General features: G+C 33.5%; 1 protein-coding gene and 1 long non-coding RNA gene across 2 annotated transcripts; both read left to right on the forward strand.

The window, feature by feature from the left end:
* The first annotated feature begins 5387 nt into the window (after nt 1–5387).
* Nucleotides 5388–8074, forward strand: LOC107782052 (uncharacterized). The gene is made up of 3 exons (XR_001647144.2): nt 5388–6365; nt 6476–6578; nt 7799–8074. It is a non-coding gene; the product is annotated as an uncharacterized LOC107782052 (long non-coding RNA).
* A 13667-nt stretch (nt 8075–21741) lies between these two features.
* On the forward strand, nt 21742–24246 carry LOC107782051 (EPD1-interacting receptor-like cytoplasmic serine/threonine-protein kinase). The gene is made up of 5 exons (XM_016602884.2): nt 21742–22382; nt 22645–22780; nt 22943–23079; nt 23177–23300; nt 23427–24246. The coding sequence occupies exons 1-5, from the start codon at nt 21966–21968 to the stop codon at nt 23993–23995; spliced, it is 1383 nt and encodes a 460-aa protein (XP_016458370.1). The 5' UTR covers nt 21742–21965; the 3' UTR covers nt 23996–24246.
* The last annotated feature ends 2414 nt before the right edge of the window (nt 24247–26660 follow it).

The following is a 26660-nucleotide window of genomic DNA, read 5'->3' on the forward strand; positions in this document are numbered from 1 at the left end:
CGACATCGCAGCTTGTTCAAATAAATTTCATAAATAATAAAACGGTATAAAAGAGATAATGTATAAAAGGTTCTAAAACATGTAATAACTCAAATATTCAAGCCAAGTTTAACTCAATAAAGCGACCGTGCTAGAACCACGGGACTCGGGGAATGCCTTGCATCTTCTTCCCGGTCAACAGAATTCCTTACCCGGACTTTATTTTTGCAGACCGATAATAATAGAGTCAAACCTTCCTTTGACTAGGGATTCAAATAAAAGGTGACTTGGAACACCTCAAAACTCAATTCCAAGTGGCGACTCTGTAAGTAAAATAATCCCTACTCAAGTTTGTCACTTTAATTGGAAAAACTCTTTAACTCATAATCCATAACATATATCTTTTGGGGGCATAAAAGGGGTGTGACAATAAATATGCCATAATACGTAGGTGGAAACCTTGGATTCCCAGCATAGGCGGATCCGGGATTTTGGTAGGATGGGTGCACTATTAAGAAGATGTGGATCTAGAATATAAATTTTAAGGGTTCAACCTTTAGTTCTTACGATTGCGTACCCATTGCATTGGAATTATAAGTTCAAATTTTTATTTTTTAAAATAGTAATTTTCTTACATCTATATCTATTTTCCATATTGAAAATATTGAGATCAGTTGAACCCATTGACTATATGCCAGCATACACTGCTACTAGTTATAATATACACATTTTATTTAATCATATAAGATTTTACGGTGACAAAAGAAGAATAGGAATTTCAATGTGTGAAAATTTTGAAAGAATTAACCAAACAAAAAAAGAAATAAAAGGAAAAAGTACTTAATTAATACGCAAAAAATAACACGAGACACGCCTATCTCCCATGTGCGTCTACTTCTAGAAAAAAAAGGGAAAAACAACAAGATTGACATAAGATTTGAACTCACAACTTCACCTAGAGAGGTAAACTCAATAACTATCACATCATATAATACTTTGAGAATGAGTGCACACATATATATTTAAATATTTTTTGAAAAAATATAACATTACTATACATGATTTATGGCGAAAAACATGGGTTCACATGTCCCATGGACCCCAGATACGCCCCTGATTCCCAGGCAAATACTACGAAGAGGGTTTTGACTTTGTTTTCGGAGTTAAATTCATAGTACTACTTTAATTCATAAGATCTATGGGCAGATTCTCAAACGTCAACATTTGAATTATACACAATAAAGATTGGGGAATCTTTGATCTACTAGGTGGAAAATTATCCTCCATTAAAATCCTTTTTACTGTGCTGTTGATCTCTTGTAGCTCTTAAAAGCAAGTGGTTGCGATTACATGTATGAATTAAAACTAGTGAAATTTTACATAAGAAATATCATTAAATTTTAAAAAAGAAAAATAATGACATATAGTGGATGAGAGAGATAATATTTGTAAATTAATATGGATATAAAAGATAATTCTACATACTGATAAATCATATATTTAGCATTTTAATTTGAATTAGATTCTAGGTAACTGCATTTTTTCCTGATTTTCTTTTTAAAAGGAAATAAAAGAGAAAGGATTTTTAAGAAAAAAATTTCACTTACATATATCATAATTAATGAGGAGGAAGTGAGAGGTTAATACATGACTCTTTTAAGTACAATTATATGTTAGAGGCATGTAAATAGATAATTTTTTCATTAGATAATAAAACATCGGCTTTGATAAAATTTCTCCTATTCAAATTAAAGAAATATGAAATAAAAGTAAAGAAACTAATAACGAAAATAAAACAAAACAAAACAAAAGAAATATGTGAAAATTACTGCGTATTCTTTTGTCTATTCCTTCTCGTTATGCCCTTTTTAGCCTTCATCTTTGCCTTTTCTTTAATTTTCTATTCATTAGTTTCCCTCTCATATTCTCCATTCCAAGGAGAACAAAGTACTTCACTTCAGAATACTTGCTCAATTATTTGTATCCTATCAGCAAAATAAAAAAGTTTTTTTGGTCTTACAAATAATAGGCAATTTAAAGAAGAAAATCAAAACATAACTTTCAAAAAGAAAGATAATTATCACAATACTTCAAAAAAAATCAAAAGTTACAAAGTAAACCAAATACTTTATTTTATTTTGTCGTACATATAATACATGATCCAATCATACGAATAAAATGAAATATAATTTACTACTTACTTTATAAAAATCACAAGTAGAAATGACGTAATTTCTATTATACAAGAAACAAACATGCCGATGGCTCAACAAAGAAGAACTTGTGCCTTCTCTGTGACTTTTAGCTATAACATTTTTTACTGACTAAAAGAAATAAGAAGTGTTAGCAAAATATCCAATGAAGGGCGTATTTCAATGTTTAAAATTTATCCCTTTTACACAATGAGCTGTTATTGGTTAGTAGTTAGCAGACTTCCAATAAAGTTTAACTCATAAGTAATTAATTTGAGTCTAAACGAAAATACAAACTTGCGACAATCAAAAGTTCATAGAAAATAAAGCGAAAGAGAACACACGAGAAAGTAAATAGAGAAGAAAAAGATACAACTTGAGACCTTAATCTTAAGAAAATAGAAGGAAATAGGAATGCAAAATCAGTGTATAATTTTTCGAGTTCTTGACGACACCCCCTCCCGCAGTATCGATCATTATTAAAGAGCCTTCATCCTCAAGCCAAACTAAAACATGAATCGAATGCTGCAGTAAATATGACAGCATTACTATTTCAGGTAAAGAATAAAAAAGGGTAGTCTTGGGTAGGGTTCTCATGAAATAAAGTTATGAATTTATATAAGAAAAAATAGATGAATACCATAAGGTATTTTAATTTTTAAATTAAATATTTGGAGTTATGAATATGAAAAACATAGGAGTTATGAATATTATTAAGAGTAGAAGTTAAGGTAGTATGAGTTATGAAAATAAAATTTTAAATTTTAAAGTAAATAAAGGACAACAAAGATAAATGGAAATGGTATTCAAGTGCTAAAGCTATGTAAGCTTTGTTCTAGAAAACTACTACATGGGTTCTTTATTACTCATTTACTCCATTGTGTTAAATAGATTAAATGAGAGAAATGAAGGGGAAGATTAAAAAAAAAGAGATAAATTATCATAAACTTACACATTAAACATTTGGAGGTTATGAATATGAAAGGGATTGGAGTTATTGAGACTATTAAAAGTATAGGCTATGAAGATAAAGAGTTGTGAGTTATGAAAATATTTTTTTTATTTTTAATATAAAATAAATAGAAAGAACGATGAAAAATCCCCCCAAAAGGAGAAAAAAAGATAAATATGTTTTTTGGCTTAAGAAAGGTGACGTTAACTTTTATTTATTTAATTATGTATTCGACAATAATTTAGCAGCCTTAAGCTTCACCTTATGCTTATGATGAGGACACGAGTTAGAGATTTAATTTTGAAGTCCCATTTTGCGAGCCAACGTTCACTTCACTTTGGAGCACAGACCCTAGGGCCGCTTATCAGGCGGTTATTTACTCTTAACGGTTCAGTTTATCGGTTATCGACTTTTAAATGTATTAATTCGCTAGTCACCCGATAAGATATTAGGTGAATTGGTATATCGATTTAGCTATTATCGGGCGGTTTATCGGCCTAGTTGTCCTTCCAACCTGCTGTGTCTATATCAACAGCCTGCCCAAGAATCTCATTTTCAGAGGCATACTGGTTATGAGTCCAATCATCGAATATTCTATCTTTATCTAAAAGTCTGCATTTTTGACAATTTATCTTTTTTTGTCCTGCAGCTTAGGCAGTACCCAACTGTTGAGCAAATGCCGCCGCCTTATTTGCCATCTCCAGTAACTATCACCAATTGACAAATTACAATTGAACATTTATAAGCTGAGACACTTGAGCGACAAGCTAGAGTTTGAAATGTATTAAGTGGTTGACAATGAAATAGTTCCCGGTGAAACAAGGCAAAAATGCGCACAGAGTATACAAGTACATACCCACAAATGCACATTGTATATATCAGGAGACAGAAACGACCTATCTCCATCATAATTCATTTGCCAGTAAGAGACGAGATTTTCAAATCAATAATTTGTTGATAGGAAAAGAACTGTGGAAGGGATTTGAGCAACAGAAAAAATAAAAATTCTTCAACAGTGGATAAGTGGAACTGTGGAAGGGATATATATGTATATTTAACGAGTTAACAGTTTATCCGATAAGAAAATTGAATAATCCGCTCCCAAACCGATAAGCCGTTAATAATAAAATTTCAATCTGTTCCCCATCCGTTAAACCGATAACCCGATACCAACAAGCTACTAAGCCATTTTTGCGGTTCGATTTTCGATTTCAGTTCGATTTTGGACACCCCTCCCCACCAACGCCGTGTACAGTTCTTTGTAATATCAAGTCTAAAAATGATATCATGTCAGTCAGATAGTTCATTACTTCCTCGTAAAGTGAAATTTTCTTCTTACTAATATTGTCCCATAAAAAAGAAAATAAATGAGAAATACAAAACTTTTAATTCCTTTTTACCCAAAGAAGGTTCAACCGATAAATAAATTTCTTGAAGTCTTTCATAAGCTATATTGCTCAGGAGGAGAAACTCTATTTTCTTCTCAAATTAGCAAATAGTTTTTCATGTTGTTGATGTCTGCATATTATTTTTCCTTCCTCCAAATATGTTTAAAAGGGGCATTGTTGGTTTCAAACGAATATTTACAATCTTCAATAATAACTCTAAAAAGTTGCTATTGTATATCCTCTTCGATAAACTGGACTGGACAGCAAATAGACATCAAGTAGGAACTCGATTGTTTTAGTGAAACAATTAAATGACAATTGAATTGTTTCTTTCGTTATCTTAAAAAGATAATACGAAAATCACATTCTCCGTCTCAGTAAAACTTACTAGTAGCAGCACAAAAATAAATTAGTCAAACCATTAAAATTTGGTACATTAAGTAGGTGTTGGGACTTACAAATTATAATTTTTAGAAAAATAGTTGTATTTGGAGTTAAGTTAAAAAATAATATTTAGAACTCGAAATTATGTTGGACAGTATTTCACATGAAAAAATATTACAGTTTTATCGGTTGAAAAAAAAGTTTTTTCTCGAAATTTTGAAAAAAACTGGTCAAAACTACTTTTGGGTTTTTAAAAAATATATTTTTGATTTTTTTTCAAAAACTTTTCAAATTTCATGGAAAAACACACTTTAAAAAAAACAAACAATCGAAAAAAGAAAAAATTATGGACAAACGGGTCCTAACCATCTTGGAATATTTTCATTTTTTTTTGGGGTCCGAAATGATCTTTATTAATTTCCCAAATTAAACATTGAACTCTCTCTCTCTCCATTTCTGAGAAACAGGGGGGTCTCGCTGAATTGGGGAAGAAATTGAAGACCCGATTTTAACCCCCTATCCGACCCGTTTCTCTGCAAAATCACCCGGTCTCCGTTACATGATGCCCTAGTTCTTGGGGGCATCATCATCTGTACAGTTCCTTTTTTTGATTTCAACATTTTGGGACCATACCATTTTGGGGCCCATTTCGTTGATTCTTCAATATCAGAAACAATAGCTGGGCGCCTCTACTACTGAAAGTCTTTGAAATTTTCCGGACCCTAATTCGTTATGCCCAATTGTTAAAGCTCCGATTTTTTGGTAAAAGAGTTGATTGGGATGAAACGGGTTCAAATGAAGCAAAGTGGGTATTGAATATTCATATAGTTGACCCGAATTAGCTTTAAATGGATCCCTCTTTGTTGATCTTAACGTTGGGTTTCTGCCTTTGTTTCCTTATTCTTGCCGTACAATCAAGTCCTTCGCCTCCTCCTTCTCCGTCTCAGCAATCTCGACCGCCGCTGCCATCTGCTCCCTTATCACCACCACCACCACCATCACCACGGCCTCCTCCAACACCCCACCAAAGTCGCCGTCCTCCACCACCTCCAAAAAAGACTATCTCCGACAGTAAAAACTCTAACCACGGTAAAAACCACCACCATAAATCTAACGGGAAATTGCATCCACCTATAAAGCAAAAGAAGTTAAATTGGGGGAAGAAATTGGGGTTCATGTTTGCAGGTGTTACTGCGATATTGCAAGTGTGTGTGCTGGCGTTCTTGATAATCAAGAGAAGGCAGCTGTTAAAGGCTGATAGTAGTAGATTTTGAAGGGACATTTGTATATGGATGTGTATATCAGCTCCCATTTCTTTTAGTTATATGATTCTCTTTTGGCGGCGGAGCATGTTAATTGCAGTTAGCCTTATTGATTCAGATTTTTAACACGGCATCAATGGAGTAGAAGGATTAAGGATACAGCTGAAATGTTGGTTTCTGCATTTGCGTTGGTCGCTCCTGTAAATTGGTAATTTTTTATCCGCATTCATTATCAAATTTTCGTTTTTTCCCAGATTTTCTCAGTGTTCTTCAATTTCTGTTTTTAATATTTCGTTTTTCTTTTTAATGAATGAGTAGCATGCATAACTCTTGAGGGTAACCTTGGCGTAACTGGTAAAGTTGCTGAACTGGTAAAGTTGCTGACATGTTACGGTGGAAACAGCCTGTTGCAAAAATGCAGGTAAGGCCCTTGTGGCCCGGGCCTTCCCCGGACCATAGCGGGAGCTTAGTGCACCGGGTTGCCCCTAATGTATGATTCCTATGAATGATTTAGAACTCATTGAGATTCTTATGTATAACACGATTTTGAAATCTATTTTCTCTGTAATTATGCTGTTGCTTTTGATGAGCTTTTATGCAAAGGGAGTGTAGGAGATAATTGAATATTTTAGTAGTCTGAAGCTACAAACAGCTTTTGTCAAAAGTCATCTATGATGAGTCCTTTTTTGCTGAAGTATTTTGCATATGTTTGTTATGAGGGTTGGTCTCATCTTTAGCAGAAATGTACTGTACTACTGTAAAGTTGTATCCTTTAATCATGGTAGTACAACAACAACAACAAACCCAGTGTAATCCCACAAGTGGGATCTGTAGATGGTAATGTGTATACAAACCTTACCCCTACCTTATGAAGATAGACATACTGTTTCCGATAAACCCTCGGCTCAAGGACCATTATCCATGATAGTGAACTATAAAAATGCAGCTTTTACAGTGCGTGTTTAGGTGGACTAGTTTAGCTTTGAGAAATACATATCTAGGTGCCAGATTAGGATAGCCTTTATTTCTTGTTGCAGGAATGTGAAAGAATCAGTTTGAAGTTCTCAACTAGGATAATCTATTGGTTACATTATATCTTTCAAACATGAAGTATCCTATACCCAGCATAATTTAATTAAGAGATAGAAAGGATCCGAGGTGAAAATTCATGGTACAACTTGAATTAACTCTCTTTTATGTCTCCTACCAAAAACAAAAAACTCTCTTTTATGTCCTTATCAAAAAAATAAAACTCTTTTATGTCAAAAAGGTTCCACCTTTTCTTAGAAACTAACTAAAGTAAGGTTTAATGTAGATAATGGAGACTTTTCTAAAACAATTACTCATATTTGATATGACTTGTCCAAACGAGCTCGCACATATCTCGACTAATCCACCTAACAACCTTCTACATCCCAGAGAATGGGGCATAGATAGATATTCCTTAAACTTCAATTGATGTAAAACTAATTTCTTGACAACAGGAGTTGCTTGGTTTTTCCTTGAATTAATTTGCTGTTGGCTGCTGCTAATATGTGATTTGATGTTCTGTCTAACAGCAAAAATATCTTTGTTACTTGTGGTTTCTTGTTGTGTTTCTCTAGGAATGCTAACTCATGACTGTTGTTTTTGGTATTGTAGGTCTCAAATGAAAGGATTAAAGATGATATCTTGCCTTTTTGTCAATTTTAAGGAACTGGCTTCGATTTGTTTTGGAGAACATAATGTTGTCTGGTGAGAAAAGAATGCTGTAGGGAAACGAGCATAACTATTGCTGGAGGCATGACCTGTCATCATCAAAGCTGAAATATGATTTCTAATGTATAGGTTAAACACCACAAAACTATTTAATTGTTGGTATAATCTAACTGTTGTACATGATACGAAAATTTAAACACGGTCAAACATGTATCTCTATCTTAATGTGCTTTAATGTGTTACTTATAACATATAGACCTAAAAACAGATAACATGGAATGTGCAAAAACATGAGTTGCTAGCTAGGACCACTAAAAAGATGTTATCTTTTGTCTGAAATATGTTTCTATTCGACATGATACATATTTCGTATTTGGTCTGAGCATGTTTATTTTTGGCATGATAATACGAGGGATTGTCATTTTCCCTTTCCTTTTGTGCATGGAGGTGAATGAGAGCACCTGATTTTTTTCTTTTGGTAACTCTAAACGAGTTATATACAATTTATTCTATACTTGGGATTAATTTTACCATATGATCCAAACTATATAGTTCGACTTCAAAAAGTCAAATTCTGCCACTTAAACACATAGGCTGAACTATGTCACATAAAATTTTGTTTTTGATGTTAAAACCGATATGAGTTGAGCTTAAATGGAGAAGCGAAGATTCATGTAGTTATCTCAAACTTGTTTGGACTTGAAATGCAGTTGTTGAAATAACTTTCTTAAAGTTAAATAACTCCATTGCCAACCCAAGCCTTCTTAAGATAACAAAGGGTCATCAACTCATTATAAAATGTAGATATCATCGATGCATTCATCAAGGGTGTGGCCTAGTGGTATATCATCAATCGGAGGCTCCGGGGCGAGCTCAATTTTAAAAGTTTGCATTTATTTCTACAGCTATATGATTAAAAGTGTTAATATACGTTAATGTTATAACTTTAGGACGTGGTAAAGCAAATCATCGTGTTGAAAAATACCAGGAAAATTTCGGCTTTTGTGTTAGTGAGATCTATTAGAAATTCAACCCACGATTTGGCTCTTATCCGATCTTAGGGAAACAAAATATTTTCTAAGTTATACATACTAATAGTAATTTTTTTATATTGAATGTATTTAGTCAACCATTCACCTTCTTTTATGTTTACTAGTCTTATGATACGCGCGTTGCGCGTGTACCCTATGTTATTGAGTAAACTATTTTACAAACTATATAGATATTATTTAAAAGTATGTTTGAGCTATAAAATAAGATAAAATAAGCAAAAGTGCTGAAAATTACAACATGAAAGGAGGAATTAACATATGTCAAAGTAATACTTCCACCATCTAAATTTATGTAATGATATTTTAACTGAGCAGGTGTTTAGAAAATAAATAAATTTGAATTATGTTCCTGAATAATAATATTGTTGGAGGACTCTAGTTTTCTAGAGGCAACCAATGGATATAGAAAATTATAAAATCAAAGTAGATCGGTGCATATCCATGATATTAAAGCAATATCAGTTAAAGTTGATTTTTTTGATTAAAAGTAAACTACAATAATCTACAAGTTGCATAAGAAGCTGACCTTGGCCCTATACGTCGATCACTAATTGACAGTATGACTATCTCCATGCATCGTAGTGGAATACATAAAATCAATTCTCCAAAGTCAAAATAAAAATTACACATAAAACACCATAAGAGGTATCAAGAAAACAGAAATAAAATCTAAGAATGATACATACGCCAAAACGATATCTCAGGTAATACCAACATGTAGCATAAATCATAGAAGGCAGTAAAACAAAACTACACAACCGAACTTTAACTAAAACTTCAATCACATGATATCAAGCCAAGGATCAAACCAATATAATATCGACAAAGAAAAACAGTTGAGAAAGTAATAGATTTGTAGCTAAACTCATACTTTTTATTATTAAGGTTCTTTCATGTATGTGCTTTTCTATTTAGGTTTTTATTTGTTTACTTGATTACGAATAGGAGTGTTATTTTACCGATTTCATAGGAATGAGTTTTATAAATCTGATATAGTAATAATGATATAAGGAACTAAACTTACACAAAAGAGACAATGAAAATTGCATCCTAAACGAACACAAAAGGGACAATGAGAAAAAGACATATCGTAATTAAAAAGACAGAATCTAAAGAATCATAAAACTAAAGAAAATAAAAACCTACGGGAAAGGATCCCAAGAATCCTAACACTAAAGGAAACAAGAACCAAAGGAAAAAAAGAACTCGTAAGGCAAGAATTCCAAAACCCAAATAATGCAAATTCTAAAGAATTCTAAACCTAAAAGGAATTAAGCACACAACACTTTTTGATTTTTTCCAAAAAAATTAACGATTACATTTACAACTATATCCAACATATAATGCACTTACGAAGGATAAAAAAGGCTAACGACATTTCGATAGGGCTTTCGTGCTTTTAATATAGTATAAATAGTGCAAACACGATTATGTAAATATCTTTCGCATTGTAAACAAGATTATGCAATTATCTTCGGCATTGTAACTCAAACTCATTTAGAAAATATTTTGTTATAAGCCGTTGCCAGAGGCGAATCCAGGATTTCAAGAGAATGGATGCACTGTTGTGAAGAAGTGGATCTAGAATTTACACTTGACGAATTTAACTTTAGTCTCTTACCATGAACCCACTACACTTTTGAAATTATAGGTTCAAAATTATATTCTTTTTAAAATTTTAGTAAGTTTCACATATATATCTATACTCCGTACCGAAAACAAGACCGTTTGGAGTGAAATTTGAGCTGCCAATGTCACTTGTAGAGGTGCACCCAATAATAATTGCATCATAGGATTCTTTGAGCATGGGTGCACACACATATATTTAAATAATTTTAAAAAAATATGACATTGTTATATATGGTTTAGGGAGAGAAGTATGAGTTCATGTGAACCCACCCATACCCCTTAACCTAGATACGCCTCTGGCCGTTGCATTCCATTATGCAAAAAATAAAATAAATAAAAAGTAGCCCGATACACTAGACTCCTGTTATGCTGAATTTCCTTTTAATGAGAAACAATTCTAGTAAAGTGGAAATGAGGTTCAAAAATTATTTTAAATCACATGTCCAAAAATTTAGATGTGACATTTTTGAAAATTCTTTGATATAAAATCATGGTTAAGTCACTGTGTGCATGTCTTATTAGAGTATTATGTGATCCTATCATAGGTGTTCATGGTTCGGTTTGGATCTTTTTTTCATAAAAAGAAATCAAACTAAGTAAGTTAGTTTTTTAAATATTGGAACCAAACCAAATTAATTAAGTCGATTTTTTCGGTTTTTATCATTTTTTTGGGTTTTTCGATTTTTATAGGTTTTTTCTTAAAGATGAGACATATACTAGCTACCAAACACATATTGTGGCAACTACATTTCCAACGTAACACTATCAAACCAATTGCTCTTTAGAGAAATCTCTCATTTACCAAAATATATAAAAATTAGGAAACTAGAAGTAAACGCTCTCTCGGCGCATGTTACGTTAGGGTTTACTAACATGCGCCCAATCTGAGATGACGAGGAAGAAGAAGCAACCGGGTCCGGCACCGGTCTCGCCCAAAGCTCCTGTGCTGGAATCTAGGCAGATAACACCAGAATCAGGTGTTCCCAAGTCCTTAGCTATGATTCAATTAGGCCATTGGCTTCTAGGAATGGGGAGTTCTCCTATAGTGCTACAAACAGGCTCCCCACCGGATATTGCAGAAACTCCGCCGGAGCCTGATGCAGGGGCTATGAATATGGCGAGGAAATTGACTTTCTCTGCCACATCTAGTGGAGTCAAGCCTACAATGGCTGAAGTAGTTAAAGGAAATATAGAGCAACACACGGGATTGAAGCTAGATTACTTTCCACCTGTAATGAAAGATGGAGTGAAAGTAGTCAAGCTAAATCCCCAGGAGATAGCTGACTAGAATAAGAAGTGGAGTCTAGCATTAATTGGTTATGTGATTGACAGTAACCCTACCTTCAAGGAAATTCTCAAATTCGTCTATGAAGTCTGGAATTTCGTCAATACACCTCAGGTATTTCTTTATAATAATGGATATTTCATCTTCAAATTTGAGAATGAGAAAGATAAAGCAACGACTCTCCAACAAGGGCCATACACGTTCAATTATAGGCCATTCATTCTTAAATAGTGGGATCTAGAGTTTCAAATGAATAAGGAATCTACTCAAATTATTTCTATGTGGGTTATGTTTCCAAATCTGCCAATTCAGTTCTGGGCCTCTGGCAATTTGGGTAGAATAACAATCTGTCTTGGGAATCCTGTATGTACTGATAAACTAACTGCTCAAGAGCAAAGGATTGCTTATGCTAGGATATTGATCGAGATGAATATATCCCAGCCTTTGCCTAACTCACTCTCTCTTGAACTACCTAATGGAAAATACTACTCACAATCTATTGAGTATGAATGAAAGCCAATGTACTATCAAGATTGCTTGAAAGTAGGGCATATCACAGGGAAATACAAGGAGGGACCAACAAAACCTAAACATACTCAACAAAATAACAAAAAATAAAATAAAAAAAGTTGGAATGGAAAGCTAAGGATGTGCCTAATCAGACATGAGACAATTGGACTAATGCTCAAGTAACTGAGCAGGATTCTAGCAAGGAGCAGTCTAAGAATGAACAAGAAGCTAAAGGGGATGGGGCAACAACAAAGGAAACAAATTGACAGGGGGAAGAAAGCAATGCCAATTACTACTGATAAGCACCAGGAGATTGATGAACTGGAACTCATGCTCAGAAGGAATCAATTCAGCGCTTTGAGAATCCAACCAGAGGTTACCACTAATAAAGTGGTAAGGGGCACTAGTCCAACCAAGAAGCCTCCATGATCTTTGGATCATGGAATATTAGAGGGCTGAATAAGCCCTACAAGCAGAAGGAATTCAAATCCTTTCTGCTTATGAATAAAGTGGCTCTTTTGGGCTGCTTTGATACAAAAGTTAAGGCTAGAAGAGCAGGAAAAATACAAAGGAAGTTAGGGGCAGAGTGGCAGGTTTATTGTGATTATGTAGGTTGCCCAAATGGAAGAATATGGGTCTACTGGAAACCACAACTGGTGGAAGTTGATATCCAGTTCTTAAAGCCTCAGATTGTTCGCTGCAAGGTAAAATATAAAGACTCTCAATTTGCATGCTATGCAACTTTCGTATATGGATACAATACCATAGATGGAAGAAAAAACATCTGGAGACAAGTGAGATCAATCAACAGTATGATGGTAGATCCTTGGATTATTCTTGGGGATTTTAACACCATATTATCTGTTAATGACAGAAATAATGGAACACCAATTCAACAAATTAAAACACAAGATTTTCAAGACTGTGTGGATGAGGCTGCACTTGGTCAGATCAGAAGAAAGGGATGCCAGTACTCTTGGTGTAACAAGAGGGATCCTGGAGACAGGATCTATAGCTTGATAGACTGGCCATTTGACAATGCCCAATGGATTAGCATGTATAGTAGTATAGAAGCTCACTATTTAAATCATGACTGTTCAGACCACTCTCCTATACTACTTACTACTAATACTGTCAGACAAAAATTCCCAAAGCCATTCAGACTCCTTAATGTTCTACTGCAACAATATTCATTCAAAGAAGTGGTGAAGTCTATATGGGAATCTAATGTACGTGGATATGCTATGTATGGAGTTTGTAAGAAGTTAAAGAAAATAGAACTTGCCGTGAAGCAGATGAACCAAAAGATGAATAAGCTGGATCAAAAAATTGAGGACCTGCAAGCAAAGCTTAAAGATACTCAGGAAGATCTGGAAGCAGACCTTTACAATGCTCAATTGATTATAGAAGAGAAAAAGTTAGTGCTTAAATTGGAGCAATGGGCCACAATTCAAGAGAGAGTACTTAGACAGAAGCCCAGAGTTGTTTGGATCACACATGGGGATTCAAACTCTAAGTTCTTCTATGCTCAACTCAACGCTAGGCATTCCAGGAACAACATTACAACTATATGCAATGAGCATGGAGTAAAACTAACAGATCCCAAGCAGGTGCATCAGGAATTCATAGAGTTTTTTCAAAAGCTGATGGGAAGCAGAGCTCAAGAACTACCCCGTTTAAACACTCACATTGCCTAGGATTGACCTTGCTTGCAGAGGGATCAACAAATGTTGCTGATTCAACCTGTCACAAAGTTGGATATTCTTCAGGCATTGAGAGAGCTACCAAATGATAAGGCTCCAGGGGTGGATGGATTCAATGTAGAATTTTTTAAAGAATACTGGAATGTAATAGGGGAGGAAGTAAGTGTAGTTGTCTTACAATTCTTTGAATCTGAAAAAATGCTAAGAGAGGCCAATTGCACTACTCTTACCTAGTGCCAAAAATGATAAATTCTACCTATGTGAAGGAATACAGGACCATAGCTTGCTGTACAACTTTATATAAGCTGATAGCAAGAATTCTCACTGCCAGACTCAAATTGATAGTAGATAAAATAGTTGGAGCCTCATAATCAGTATTTATAGCAGGAAGGAGTATCATATATAATGTCATTGTGGCACATGAGCTTGTAAAAGGTTATACACAAAAGAGAATCTCTCCTAGATGTATTATCAAAGTTGATATAAGGAAGGCATATGACTCAGTGGAATGGGACTTTCTTAAAGTTGTTGTGCTAGAATTTGGATTTTCTGGGAAATTTATTGGGTGGATCATGAAGTATGTGACTACTGTGAGCTATTCCATTTTAATAAATGGTGGAATCACTCCAAAGTTTATGGCAAAGAAAGGACTGAGACAGGGTGACCCCATGTTCCCATATCTATTTGTCTTGGTCATGGAATATCTCAACAGATCCTTAAAACAACTACATCATAACCCAGACTTTAATTATCACCCGAGATGTAGTAGAATGAAGCTGGTGCATATTTGCTTTGCTGATGACTTGCTTATGTGCTGCAGGGGTAATAGAATTTCCATACAACTAGTGATTCAAGCTTTCAATCATTTCTCTAGTGTGTCTGGTTTGAAGGCAAATTTGGACAAAAGTTTATTATACATATCCGGTATTCCACAAATATTAAAGGATCAGATCCTGAATGAAATACAATTTGCATTAAGTGAGCTGCCATTCAAATATTTGGGTGTACCACTCTCATCCAAGAAGATCACCATTCAACAATGCATGCCAATTGTGGAGAAAATAATATCAAGAATCATGTGTTGGACTACTAAATTCTTATCTTATAGTGGGAGAGTACAACTGAACAAGAGTGTTCTTTTTTAAGTGCAAACATATTGGACTCAGATCTTTGTGTTACCAAAGAAAGTTATACAACTAATCACCAGCATTTGCAGAACCTTTCTATAGACTGGGAGTTGTGAAGCCTCAAGGAAAGCACTGATCTCATGAGAATCACTATGTATGCCAAGGGCTGCAGGAGGTCTAAAGTTGATAGACTTCAATCTTTGGAATAAAGCAGCTATCTGCGAGCTATTATGGGCAGTTGCATCAAGAAAAGAATCTATGTGGGTGCAGTGGATACATGGTTACTATATAAAGAATAAAGATCTAGCTACTATGAAGACCCCCTCCCCCACCCCCACAAGCATGTTGGCTCGTGAGGAAAATCTTTGATGCAAGAAGCTGGTTTGAAGATATGAACTTCATGGTGGAATTGCAAAAGTACAGCAGTGATGGTGGCTTCAGCATTAAGAAAGCTTATTTATCCCACCACAATATCTGAAGGTTCCATGGAAATACCTCACTATGGGAGTACGTCAGTTGCCCAGACATCAATTCATTTTATGGTTAGCCATTAGACAAAGACTTGCAACTGTTGACAGATTAGAGAAATGGGGGATAAATGTCCCAAAGGATTGTGTGTTATGTTCAATGGGAGTCACAAAAATATTAGCACATTTGTTCTTTGAATGTAGCTATGCAAGACATATCCGGACCTCCTTACTGAGGTGGATGGTTGTGAAAGTAGACAACCCAAGGCATGGAATGAGGAAGTGAACTGGATGTCCAAGAGAAGTCGAGGAAGCAGAGCTAGAGCAGATGTACTGGCATGGTTGTTTGCTGCAACTGTTTATCACATATTGAGTGAACGAAATGCTAGAAGATTCCAGAATGAAAGGCAGGAAAGTCATCGTAGACTTAGAGAAATTGTTCTCCAATTACATATCAGAGGGCAGAATTACAAGAAATGGAGGAAGATATTAGACAGATTAAACAGTTATCCTAGCTAAGAGTAAATAGTATGTTTATAAATACAAATAGTGAATGCTCTTAGATAGGTAGGAATAGAGATGGCTAGTTCTTGAGTCCAAACAGAACTAGTGGATGTATATATATACAATTGGTTGAATAATTTTTTTTATTTTTGACCAAGATATATTGATGATAATTGAATCAAATAGTGATAAATAATTAAAGAGCTCAATTAAAAATAAATTATTTTAAACATGAAATAGATTCTCGTATTTAGCAAAAGAAAATTACAACTAGAATTTAAAGGCAAAGAATTAAATTATTATAATAGCAAAGAACTAGACTAAAAGTGCAAATGATTAACATGTACCATAAAATTTTAGAAACTTTATATATATATATATATATATATATATATATATATATATATATATATATATATATATATATATATATATATGGGTGTATATAATAATAAATTTTAAATAGCTATTTCTATAATCGGTTTGGTTCGGTTATTTGGGTTATTTTTTTATTAAAACCAAAACCAAGCCAAGCTGGTTCGATTTTTAAAATTCAAAACCAAAACCAAACCAAAAAGATATCAATTTTTTGGTCGATTTGATTCGATTTTTGGTTTGATTCGATTTTTCGGATTTTTATAAACACCCTACTTTCTAATTCCCTTGATATGGAATTATCCTTGGATTAGCCCGACCTGGAAACGAGAGAGTTTACCGACTCCTTACGTTTCTTTAACCTTAATAGGGATTTAGCAGATTGATTTAATTTATTAGGTTCAGTGCTACATTAATGACATCTCGTGGAGATGGATAATTGTCACTTAAAAATCAACTCATACGTCACAATTCATGATGTTCAAATTTAGATTTTTTCCTGAGCTGCACAAGTGGCTTGGGAATTCTCTCTCTCTCTCTCTCTCTCTTTTTTTTCTTTTTTTTTCTTCTTTTCCCCCTGTTTGTCGAGTGATAGATATTCAACGGTTTTGCAATTTGACAAGGAAAATTAAACGTTCTGGAATAGGAAGCAGTAAAGTTAAAGTTTTATAAATTTTGAAATTTCAATTTCTAAAACTTTATATATATATATATATATATATATATATATATATATATATATATATATATATATATAAAGTTCTAAAAATGTATATTTATATGTCACTCATTATCACAATGTAGTAGTAGTAATAACTGCAACTGTATCTTACACTTCAAAATCTTAAATTCATTTTTAAGGTGTAGAAGTGCTGTGCATGGATCAGATCGGATCGAATTTAGCACATTTCGGATCAGATTTTCGGATTTCGGATTCTAGTAAATGCAATCCGATCCGATCCGAATTAATATCAGATTGGATCGGATTTTAAAGTTTGGATCGGATCGGATTTTCGGATTTCGGATTTCGGATTTCGGATCGAATTATTATGCCTCAAAGTTGCAAACTCATATGTATATTTTCTTTGTAAAAGAGGCATTACAGTAAGAAAAATTCATGTTTATACAATTATGAGAGTACTATGGTGCCAATAGAGCTAAATCCATCAATTGTAAAGATAATAACTTGGAGAAAAATGTAAAGGAAGTACTAATTATCCGAATTAAAGTTTAGAATTTATACATGCCCTAATAATTTCGGATTTCGGATCGGATCGGATCGTATTAAAATTATACCAATCCGAATCCGATCCGAAATCCGAAATTTTAATAAACACAATCCGAAATCCGATCCAATCCGAAATCCGAAATACGAAATTGAACGGATCGATTCGGATTTCGGATATCCGATCCAAATGAACAGCCCTATAGAACTTGTTAAGAGCCACTATTTTCCTCTTGCCATTGGCTATTGTTTCTGTTGGTGTACCTAAATTTTTAATCAAAATACGCAATATTTAGTTAAATAATAAAAACACTTGTAATAGAACTACAATTTTATAAATCAAAATTAACATAAAAAGACAACAATAGAAGTTTTACTAATAAAAATAAACATAAAAACAAAGGAAAGAGAGAATCAAGGGGGTTTGTAGTCTACAGATAGCTTTTGTTGAAGAAATTTTTGTACAACTTGACTTTTAAATTATACAATTTATTCAAGAAATAACTTTTAACTAAAAAAATTGCTTTTAAGTTTTAAAGTTATTTTATCAGGAAATTTTTTAGATTGAAAAAGAGTCAAAATAGCTAGACCACACACATGCAAACAAAATGGGCAAGATAACTTTGAACTCGTGAACAACACATCACTTTGAAACCTTTGTACCGCTTGATTGCCTCACTCAATTACGTTAAGAATATTTAAAATATAATATGTAATTATATAAAGTAGTATTTGATTTATATCCGTAATATAATTTTTGACGAAGGGTGTTAGCGTCACCACCTTGGCATAGTGTAACTACGCCACTGCCTCTTACTGATCATTTTGCATCTGCATGGCCTCGGGCCCCAATATTTTTGTCAAGACTCCGCGATAGTCTAATAAGTTTAGCCAACTCCATTCTTTTTCATCCGTCTCAAGTCTTCCTTTATTATGTTACTTTCAATAGAAGCCTCCCTACAAATTATTAGAGTTAGAGTACTGTCTCTTTTCTTAAGTTTTCTGTATGGAGACAAATTATCATATTAATTGACTGATTTGCCCTTCAGAGTGAATGCAAAATAATGCACGTTGAAAAAGTGTATCCAACGAAGAATTATGAATAAGAAAGCTTTTCTTAAGAGTCAAAGCATACGATCATTGTTTTATCCAAAAAAACTGTTTTAAAAAAAGTTGGCACCTAAGGGTGTGATTTCTTCTCATTTGGAGTAGCTAGTATTCAATAGTACGTACAAGCTATTAGAGAAAATATTAAAAACTTGTCTATCAATGTGCTTGCTTTTTCTGAGAATAAAAATATACTGAAAGGCTCTTTGAAATGTTTGGTACAATAAACAACGGAGGATTTGAAACGCTAAATCACAAATTCCATAATACACCATTTAGGTCCAAATTTAAGCCTAACTTCCTGCCTACCTACCAAATTAGAAGTTGAATAATCCCTTAATATTTTAAAGATTTCAGCCATAAATTTGAATGTTCTCCGATTCTTAAGATAATACAGTACAGTATTGGGATTTTATATTTGATCAAGTAAGCCCCCGTTTGGTCATAAATTTTGCCAATTTTTTTCCAATTTTTTTTCTTGGGCAAATACCTGTTTGTTTATAGATTTTATTCATATTTTAACAAATATCCAAATTTTAAAACCCAAAACCAGCTCAAGAGTTGTTTTTGGCCCAAAATATTACCGTTTAGTTTTTAAAAAAAATTCAAAAATTGTCCCAAACTTTTTTATTTTATAAAAAAACTCACTTTCTGTTATTATGACCCAACTAATCCATATCTACCCAATTTTTTCTCATTATAAACAGAAAAAAACCTTCGCTAAAGTTGTTGTGCCAATCTGTGGCAATCCATCACAAAGACAAAATTTGAAGGTAATTTGCTAAAATCTTCTAATGTTTGTATAGATTTTCTTCAGATTTATTTCGTTTGTTTTGTATGAATTTTCTTCAGATTTGTTTCGCTTGTTCTGTATGAATTTTCTTCAGAGTTGTTGGGTATTTTTGATAGTTTTTAAAACTTATGAGTATAAGTCATATTTCATTTTTTTTTTTTTAAAAAGTAAAATATATTTTGAAAAATTATGTCCAAACAAATTTTTATCTTCAAACTAAACTTCACCCAAATCAAATTTTTTAAAATAAAATTGAGAATTTATGAACTAAGGCTAGCTAAAAGATTACAAAAGAAAAAAGAGAGAAGAAAACTTGATAGTAAGATAGAAGAACGCGTTGACGCCGATATTTTTGTTTACGAGGGTCAATCTCATGACTTAGCTAAACGCTATTATAAGCACCTATTTTTCGTACATGTATGGCCAATCATCTAACTCTCCTCCTTTACCTACCACCGGCAATCTCTAATTATAATATTCGGTCCGTCTCAATAAGTAATACAGTATATTTTTCAAAGAGTTTTAATCTTTATATACTGCTAGTATAAATAGTTTATATATTATAACGATATAAATCAGTTATACGTAATTGCATGTATCATAAAAGTTTATCACTTTTTTACGGTGTGAATTTCCTATACATTAAGTAGGGTTCGATTCCCTCCTTTAATTTCTTCCTTATTTACTCTTCTCTAACCTAGTTATTATCTATGTAATAGAAAAGAATTTAAAAAAAGACTATAGTAAAAGTTCATCTTTCTGCATGTTTTTTTTTTTTAATTTCACGTTATAAATGCATGCAGATAGACATTAATCTCCCTCGTCTTGTATGTAATTCCAATCGTTATGTCATGCATTAGTAAATTAAGAATTGGGGATTTGACTGGGAAGTTTTGGAATTACATTTTCATGGACAGAGAGCAGAGATAAATACATACTTGTAATAGATTTTGTATACTTATTTGAGATATTGGGAAGGGGAAGGATATTTTATCAAGTCAGTTTGCAAATATCTCAACTATGCAATTAATTAGTACACGACTTCAATCTTACATTTATTGCTTATTCAAAAAGTTCCCTGCTATAATTATAGCAAATGTCAGTCAACAATTCGCTTAACAATCACAGAGACATTTGTTTATACTATGAATATATAATAAAGAATCTTTGAATGTGGGAGAATTATTTGGCCAATTAAAATCATTAAATCTGGCAAATAAATAAACAAATATGTGATTATAAATTTGTTTTCTGTTTGTACACATGCAACAAGAAGCAAGATGGATTCGTGATGGATTTTTTAAATTTAAGTTTGTCCATATATACTTAAATTTAGTTTAATACAATAATAACGTCTTGATTAAAGTTAGACAAAATTATATACTATAGTTTTATAGCTAAGAATAGTTTAAAGCTTTATTTTACATTGTCTGTGTAAATTAAACCACTTCAACTGTTCAACAGATTAACCATCTTCTTTTCAAACAAATTTAATACCAATAGTTCAGACACTTACTTGCAATAAACTTAAGAATTTAACTTATATACATCAAGGACGTGCAAAAAAATTTTTTTACACTAGTAAGTTACCCAAAAGATATATATGTATGATGTAACCCTTCATAAAAAGTAAATCTTGAAACGAAGACAAAATACCTGCTACATGTAAATATGATCCAATAATATAAAAAATGTTTTACATTGTCGGTGTATATATGAGTTAATACTCACTTTTAACATCAATCCGTGTAAATTAAATTTTTGATAAAACTTAATTAAACTCTCTCTAAAAAGTTACTCCACTAATTTTTACCTTATACTTTTCCCGTCAATATATTGTCTCTTTTTTATTTTCTATTATTTCTTGGATACCCATATTCGTGATTGAAGTTTACACACATGCATTGTTTCTGTCCCAAAATCCAAAACTGAAATAACATAGAAGCTTGGTTATGAAAATGAAAGCTTCTAGTGATATAATATATTCCCCCACACGCTCCTTTTTGAAGTCAAATTAAAGACGAGGACTTGGTTATATCCTTCCAATTTCTAATTTGGTAGAGATGATTTCCTTACTCGGTTTTACATATATATAAGCTTATATATTATGCATGAACAAAATGAGTACGTTAGCTAGTAGGAAAACTATAGAACAAATTTTAGCCGTCACTGTTTTAGACTTATAAACATTTCCCTGTTTAGCTAAACTTTATACATTTTGTCAAAAGTATGGAGCTGTAAATAATTTCCACTTAAGACTTCCTTTCCCTTCATTATTAAGCTATTTATTTAACCCATTGTATCCAAATTTACAGCAAACTCTGATTTACAATATGGTGGCTTGCAAAATTGCCTGGAAATTTATTTTACCAAATTGTTTCAAAGCCAAGAATGATACTAATATTCTTCCTTCAGAGACAAAGATTATACAAGTATGCAAACAGATTAATTCTGATCATCATAGTAGGCTAGCAATTTCAGACATAAGTACTGATTCAAGATCAGTATTTATATCCTTAGATGATCTTTCGTCAAATGCAATCATCGGTTCAAATCTTCATACTTTTACATATGCGGAGCTCAAAATCATTACCAGTAATTTCTCATCTGCAAATTTTCTTGGAAAAGGTGGATTTGGACCTGTTCATAAGGGGTTTATTGATGATAAGATTAAGCCTGGTTTAAAAGCTCAACCTGTTGCTGTTAAGTTGCTGGATTTGGACGGTAATCAAGGCCACCAAGAATGGCTGGTAAGTGATTAACTACCAAGCTTTCAAAATGCTGCTGCAACTGTTTACTAAGTATTTGTTTAATTTCAAGATTTTATTTCTTTGTATCGTATAACAACAACAAACCCAATGTAATCACACGAGTGTGTACGCAGATCTTACCCCTACCTTGCAAAAGCAGAGAGAATATTTACAATAGACTCTCGGCTCAAGAAAACATAAAACCTTTATTATTGTGTATGTTCCATCTAATTAATAGTTCTATACTTGTTGAATTTTTCAGACTGAGGTGGTCTTTTTGGGACAATTGAGGCATCCCCATCTGGTGAAATTGATGGGATATTGTTGGGAGGATGAGCAGAGAATTCTTGTTTATGAGTACATGGCAAGGGGCAACTTAGAGAACCAACTATTTTCAAGTAAGTAATTGATTCTTTTAGGTGTAAACAATCATTCTGAGCCCTTAATTTACTGCTATTTCTTCATAAGATTACTTTAATCAATGGTAAAATACACAAATCTTTTAGCTCCTCTTTTTCTGAATTTTTTCATACTTGAACATGTCATCTGTATTAATACAGGATATTCGAGTTGCTTGCCATGGTCAACCAGAATAAAAATTGCGGTTGGTGCTGCAAAAGGACTAGCTTTTCTTCACGGGGAAGAAAAACCAGTAATCTACCGAGATTTCAAGGCTTCTAACATCCTATTAGACTCGGTAATTATTTATTTATTACTTTGTCCTAATTTGAGAAGTTACTTCTATTTTCATAGGTTTCTAAAGTTTAGAAACTAATAATATGATGAATTATCAGGATTATAAGGCCAAGCTATCTGATTTTGGGCTAGCAAAGGATGGACCTGAAGGTGATGATACACATGTCTCGACTCGTGTTATGGGCACTCATGGCTACGCTGCTCCAGAGTATATCATGACTGGTAATTTACTCAAGTTCAATGACATTTTCTCCGGATTTAACTTATATACATTGACAATACAAATAAATTTTATATTATCAGCGTAATTTAACATGTTGTAACAAGTTATATGTCTCATTTTAACAGGACATTTGACAAGTAAGAGTGATGTCTACAGTTTTGGAGTAGTTTTGCTAGAACTAATAACAGGACGACCAGCCATGGACAAGAGTCGCCACATTAGAGAGCGAAATTTGGTGGACTGGGCAAGGCCAATGCTCAGGGATTCACATAAGCTTGACAGAATAATGGACTCAAGACTTGAAGGTCAGTACTCGACAGAAGGAGCAAAAAAGGTGGCTGCATTAGCTTATCAATGCTTAAGCCACCAGCCCAGGTCTAGGCCTACTATGAGCAACGTGGTTAAGGCCCTCGAACCTGTATTGGAGTTGAAGGACATACCAATTGGTCCATTCGTTTATGTTGTTCCGTCCTCAGAATGTGACAAGGAGTTGGAAATTGGTGCGTTGAAATCTAAACTGGACGAAGAGAAAAATGTGAACATAAGCGAAGATGAAGAAAAAAGAGCGCGCAAGCACGGCCACAGGCATAAGCATAGACTAAAGTCTGCTGCTGCTGCTGCTGCTGTTTACTCAGATAAGCATATGCAAAATCACGCTTTGACGCACGAAAGAACAAATAAAAAGTATACTTAAATAATCAAACTGTAAAGAAGAAAGGAAAGAGAAAGTGAAAATGTAAAGATATGTGAATGGAGAGAGACTGTATACTGAAGTAGTACAGTATGTGTTCTTTTATTATTTAGTTTCGACAAGACTTCTTTCACGTTTTCGTTGTGGCTGTTGAAAGCAATGTACATAGAAGATTCTTCCGCAATTTTTAGAAGTTTGAAAAAGTTGTTTGAACAAGAAAAAGTAAGAGAAATAAAAAAAAATTCTCTTTGTTACTCTGATTCGTCTATAATTGTCAAGATCAAGATCCTAAAGGCTAGATGGGTAAAAGGGTTGGTGAGGTGCAGCAGGTCCCCATGTCAATTATATTCCGGAGACAAAGCATTATTCAGCTAACATTAGTAATGTAATTTGATATATTACATATGTTACTTATCATATTTTCTACGTAACATATTATGAAGTTACCATTAACTGTAATGTTAACTATAATATTTTTCTATGCTTGCTTTGAGCCGATGGTCTATTAGAAATAATCTATCTATCTGCACAAGGTAGATGTAAGGCTAGCTGCACACTCACTACTCTCCTCAGACATTACACTGAGTATATTATTGTTGTTCTATATTATGAAGCGTAGACAATCACTCATCAACACCTCAATTAACGTAATTCACTAATGCATTGACTTGATAATTACAGACAACGCAAGTGCAATATCACTAGAAAAGGTCTGCATATAAAGATTCTTGTATATGGTGAAATATGATATGACACGTGGTCATCTAAAGGAAAGACACGTGGAACCCTAGGCGAGGATGGTCGAAAACCGAATGCAATCATTCCGCTTGTCACCGAAAGATATAACGTTCATAAAGGTGTATTAAATGCTCTGTGCCCGGTAGCATTTAATAAAGAATATTCTGCAGTATTAAGTGCCATGACCCGTTACAGAGAATTTGACATTTATATTCACCGTTACATCTTCATCAATGACCATCATAATTGACATTAAAGGAGGGCACGATCCTAGGACCTCCTTCCCTAGACAGATCTATAAATAGTGAGCCTAGTTATCATTGTAGAGGACACGAATTTTCTGGCAAAACTTACACCACATTCTATACAAAGCTTAATACAATCTTACTTTTCCGCTTTTTGATCTCATCATTATTGTGCCCGGAAACTTTGTTCCCGGAACTGTCATCTCTGCTGTTTAATCTACATTTTAAGGCTACCCGGAACTGTCATCTCTGCTGTTTAATCTACATTTTAAGGCTAAGTATTATACATTTCTTCAATTATTGTATTATTTCAGGATCAAATTAGTTCACTTTTCTAGAAATCACGTATAAATTCAACTGTATCGTTTTACGGGTAAACAGTTTGGCGCCTACCGTGGGGCATAAACAGTTGTGCAATAAAATTGATCCTTGTCTTTTTTACTAACGTGATTTGATTATTTTGTCTTATAAAAAATCACAAAAAATGACAGATAACAATGTTAACAACACGTACAATCTTGGAATTCGAGGGGATCAACCTTATTTTGAGTATTCAATCAGTGACACCCGCAATGAGGGAGATGGCGCTACACCGGTGGATGACAGGAAGAACCCTCAGGTTCGGGAGACAACTCTCGATGATTCTGATAAGGAGCATGTCGTGGATGTGGTGAGGTTTGTCACACCCTTTTTTACCCCCCAAAAGATATACGTGTTTATGGATTGGTGTAGGTTAAAGAGTTTTTCCAATTAAAGTGACAAACTTGAATAGGGATTATTTTATTTACAGTGTCGTCACTTGGAATTGAGTTTTGTGTTCCAAGTCACCTTTTATTTGAATCCCTAGTCAAAGGAAGGTTTGACTCTATTATTATTGGTCTGCGAAAATAAAGTTCGGGTAAGGAATTCTGTTGACCCAGGAGAAGGTGTAAGGCATTCCCCGAGTCTCGTGGTTCTAGCACGGTCGCTTTATTGACTACAACTTGGCTTAAATTAATTTGAATAAACTATGCTTTATTAGTTTCCATATTTTATCTATGTTAGCTTTTATTATTAAAATATGTAATTATCTTTGAAACGAATCACGTGTGTGAATCCGCTTTATTTATTGTGCCAAAATTATGTCACGCGTACGTGTACACAATTAATAGCATTTTATTATTAATGAGATTGTTTCGTCAAAGTTGCGCGGACGTATACCTTGCATTTATTTTTGGAAATCGCAACTATGTCACACGAACGTATACATAATCACGATAATAATAGATTTAAGATCACCTAAAGCATACTAGCGACATTTATGAGTTATTTTCCTAAACTAGTTTGAGATTAATGTAAGGCCATGAGTTATGGATATTTGTTGGAAGCCATGACGTGTTTTAACTTTTAGAATTATCAAACTATTAGTATTGGAAAAAATTGGGCATGCGAACCTTGTTTTTGAATGGGCTTGACCGAAAATAAATCACCCGGCCCGATTATTTGTTGAAACCATTTAAGCCCATACGATGGAATAACTTTTCAAAACCAATAATATTCAACATACTAAGTATTTGCGGATTCAACCTTAATAAACTAATTGAGACAAGTTTAATTTTTCTTTTTTTTTTAAAAATAAAATATTGCAGCCCCCCCTTTAACCTATAAAGAAACAAGTGAGGCTTGCTCAGTTGGTAAAGCACCTC

This window comes from Nicotiana tabacum, chromosome 22 (genome assembly GCF_000715075.1).
Source record: "Nicotiana tabacum cultivar K326 chromosome 22, ASM71507v2, whole genome shotgun sequence".
Lineage (NCBI taxonomy): Eukaryota > Viridiplantae > Streptophyta > Magnoliopsida > Solanales > Solanaceae > Nicotiana > Nicotiana tabacum.

Bases quoted from the DNA above. Each gene is read 5' to 3' on its own strand.
- LOC107782051 (XM_016602884.2), top strand. From the start codon at position 21,966: ATGGTGGCTTGCAAAATTGCCTGGAAATTTATTTTACCAAATTGTTTC. The intron at 22,383-22,644 runs GTAAGTGATTAA...TGAATTTTTCAG, and splicing joins AAGGCCACCAAGAATGGCTG to ACTGAGGTGGTCTTTTTGGG. The intron at 22,781-22,942 runs GTAAGTAATTGA...GTATTAATACAG, and splicing joins AGAGAACCAACTATTTTCAA to GATATTCGAGTTGCTTGCCA.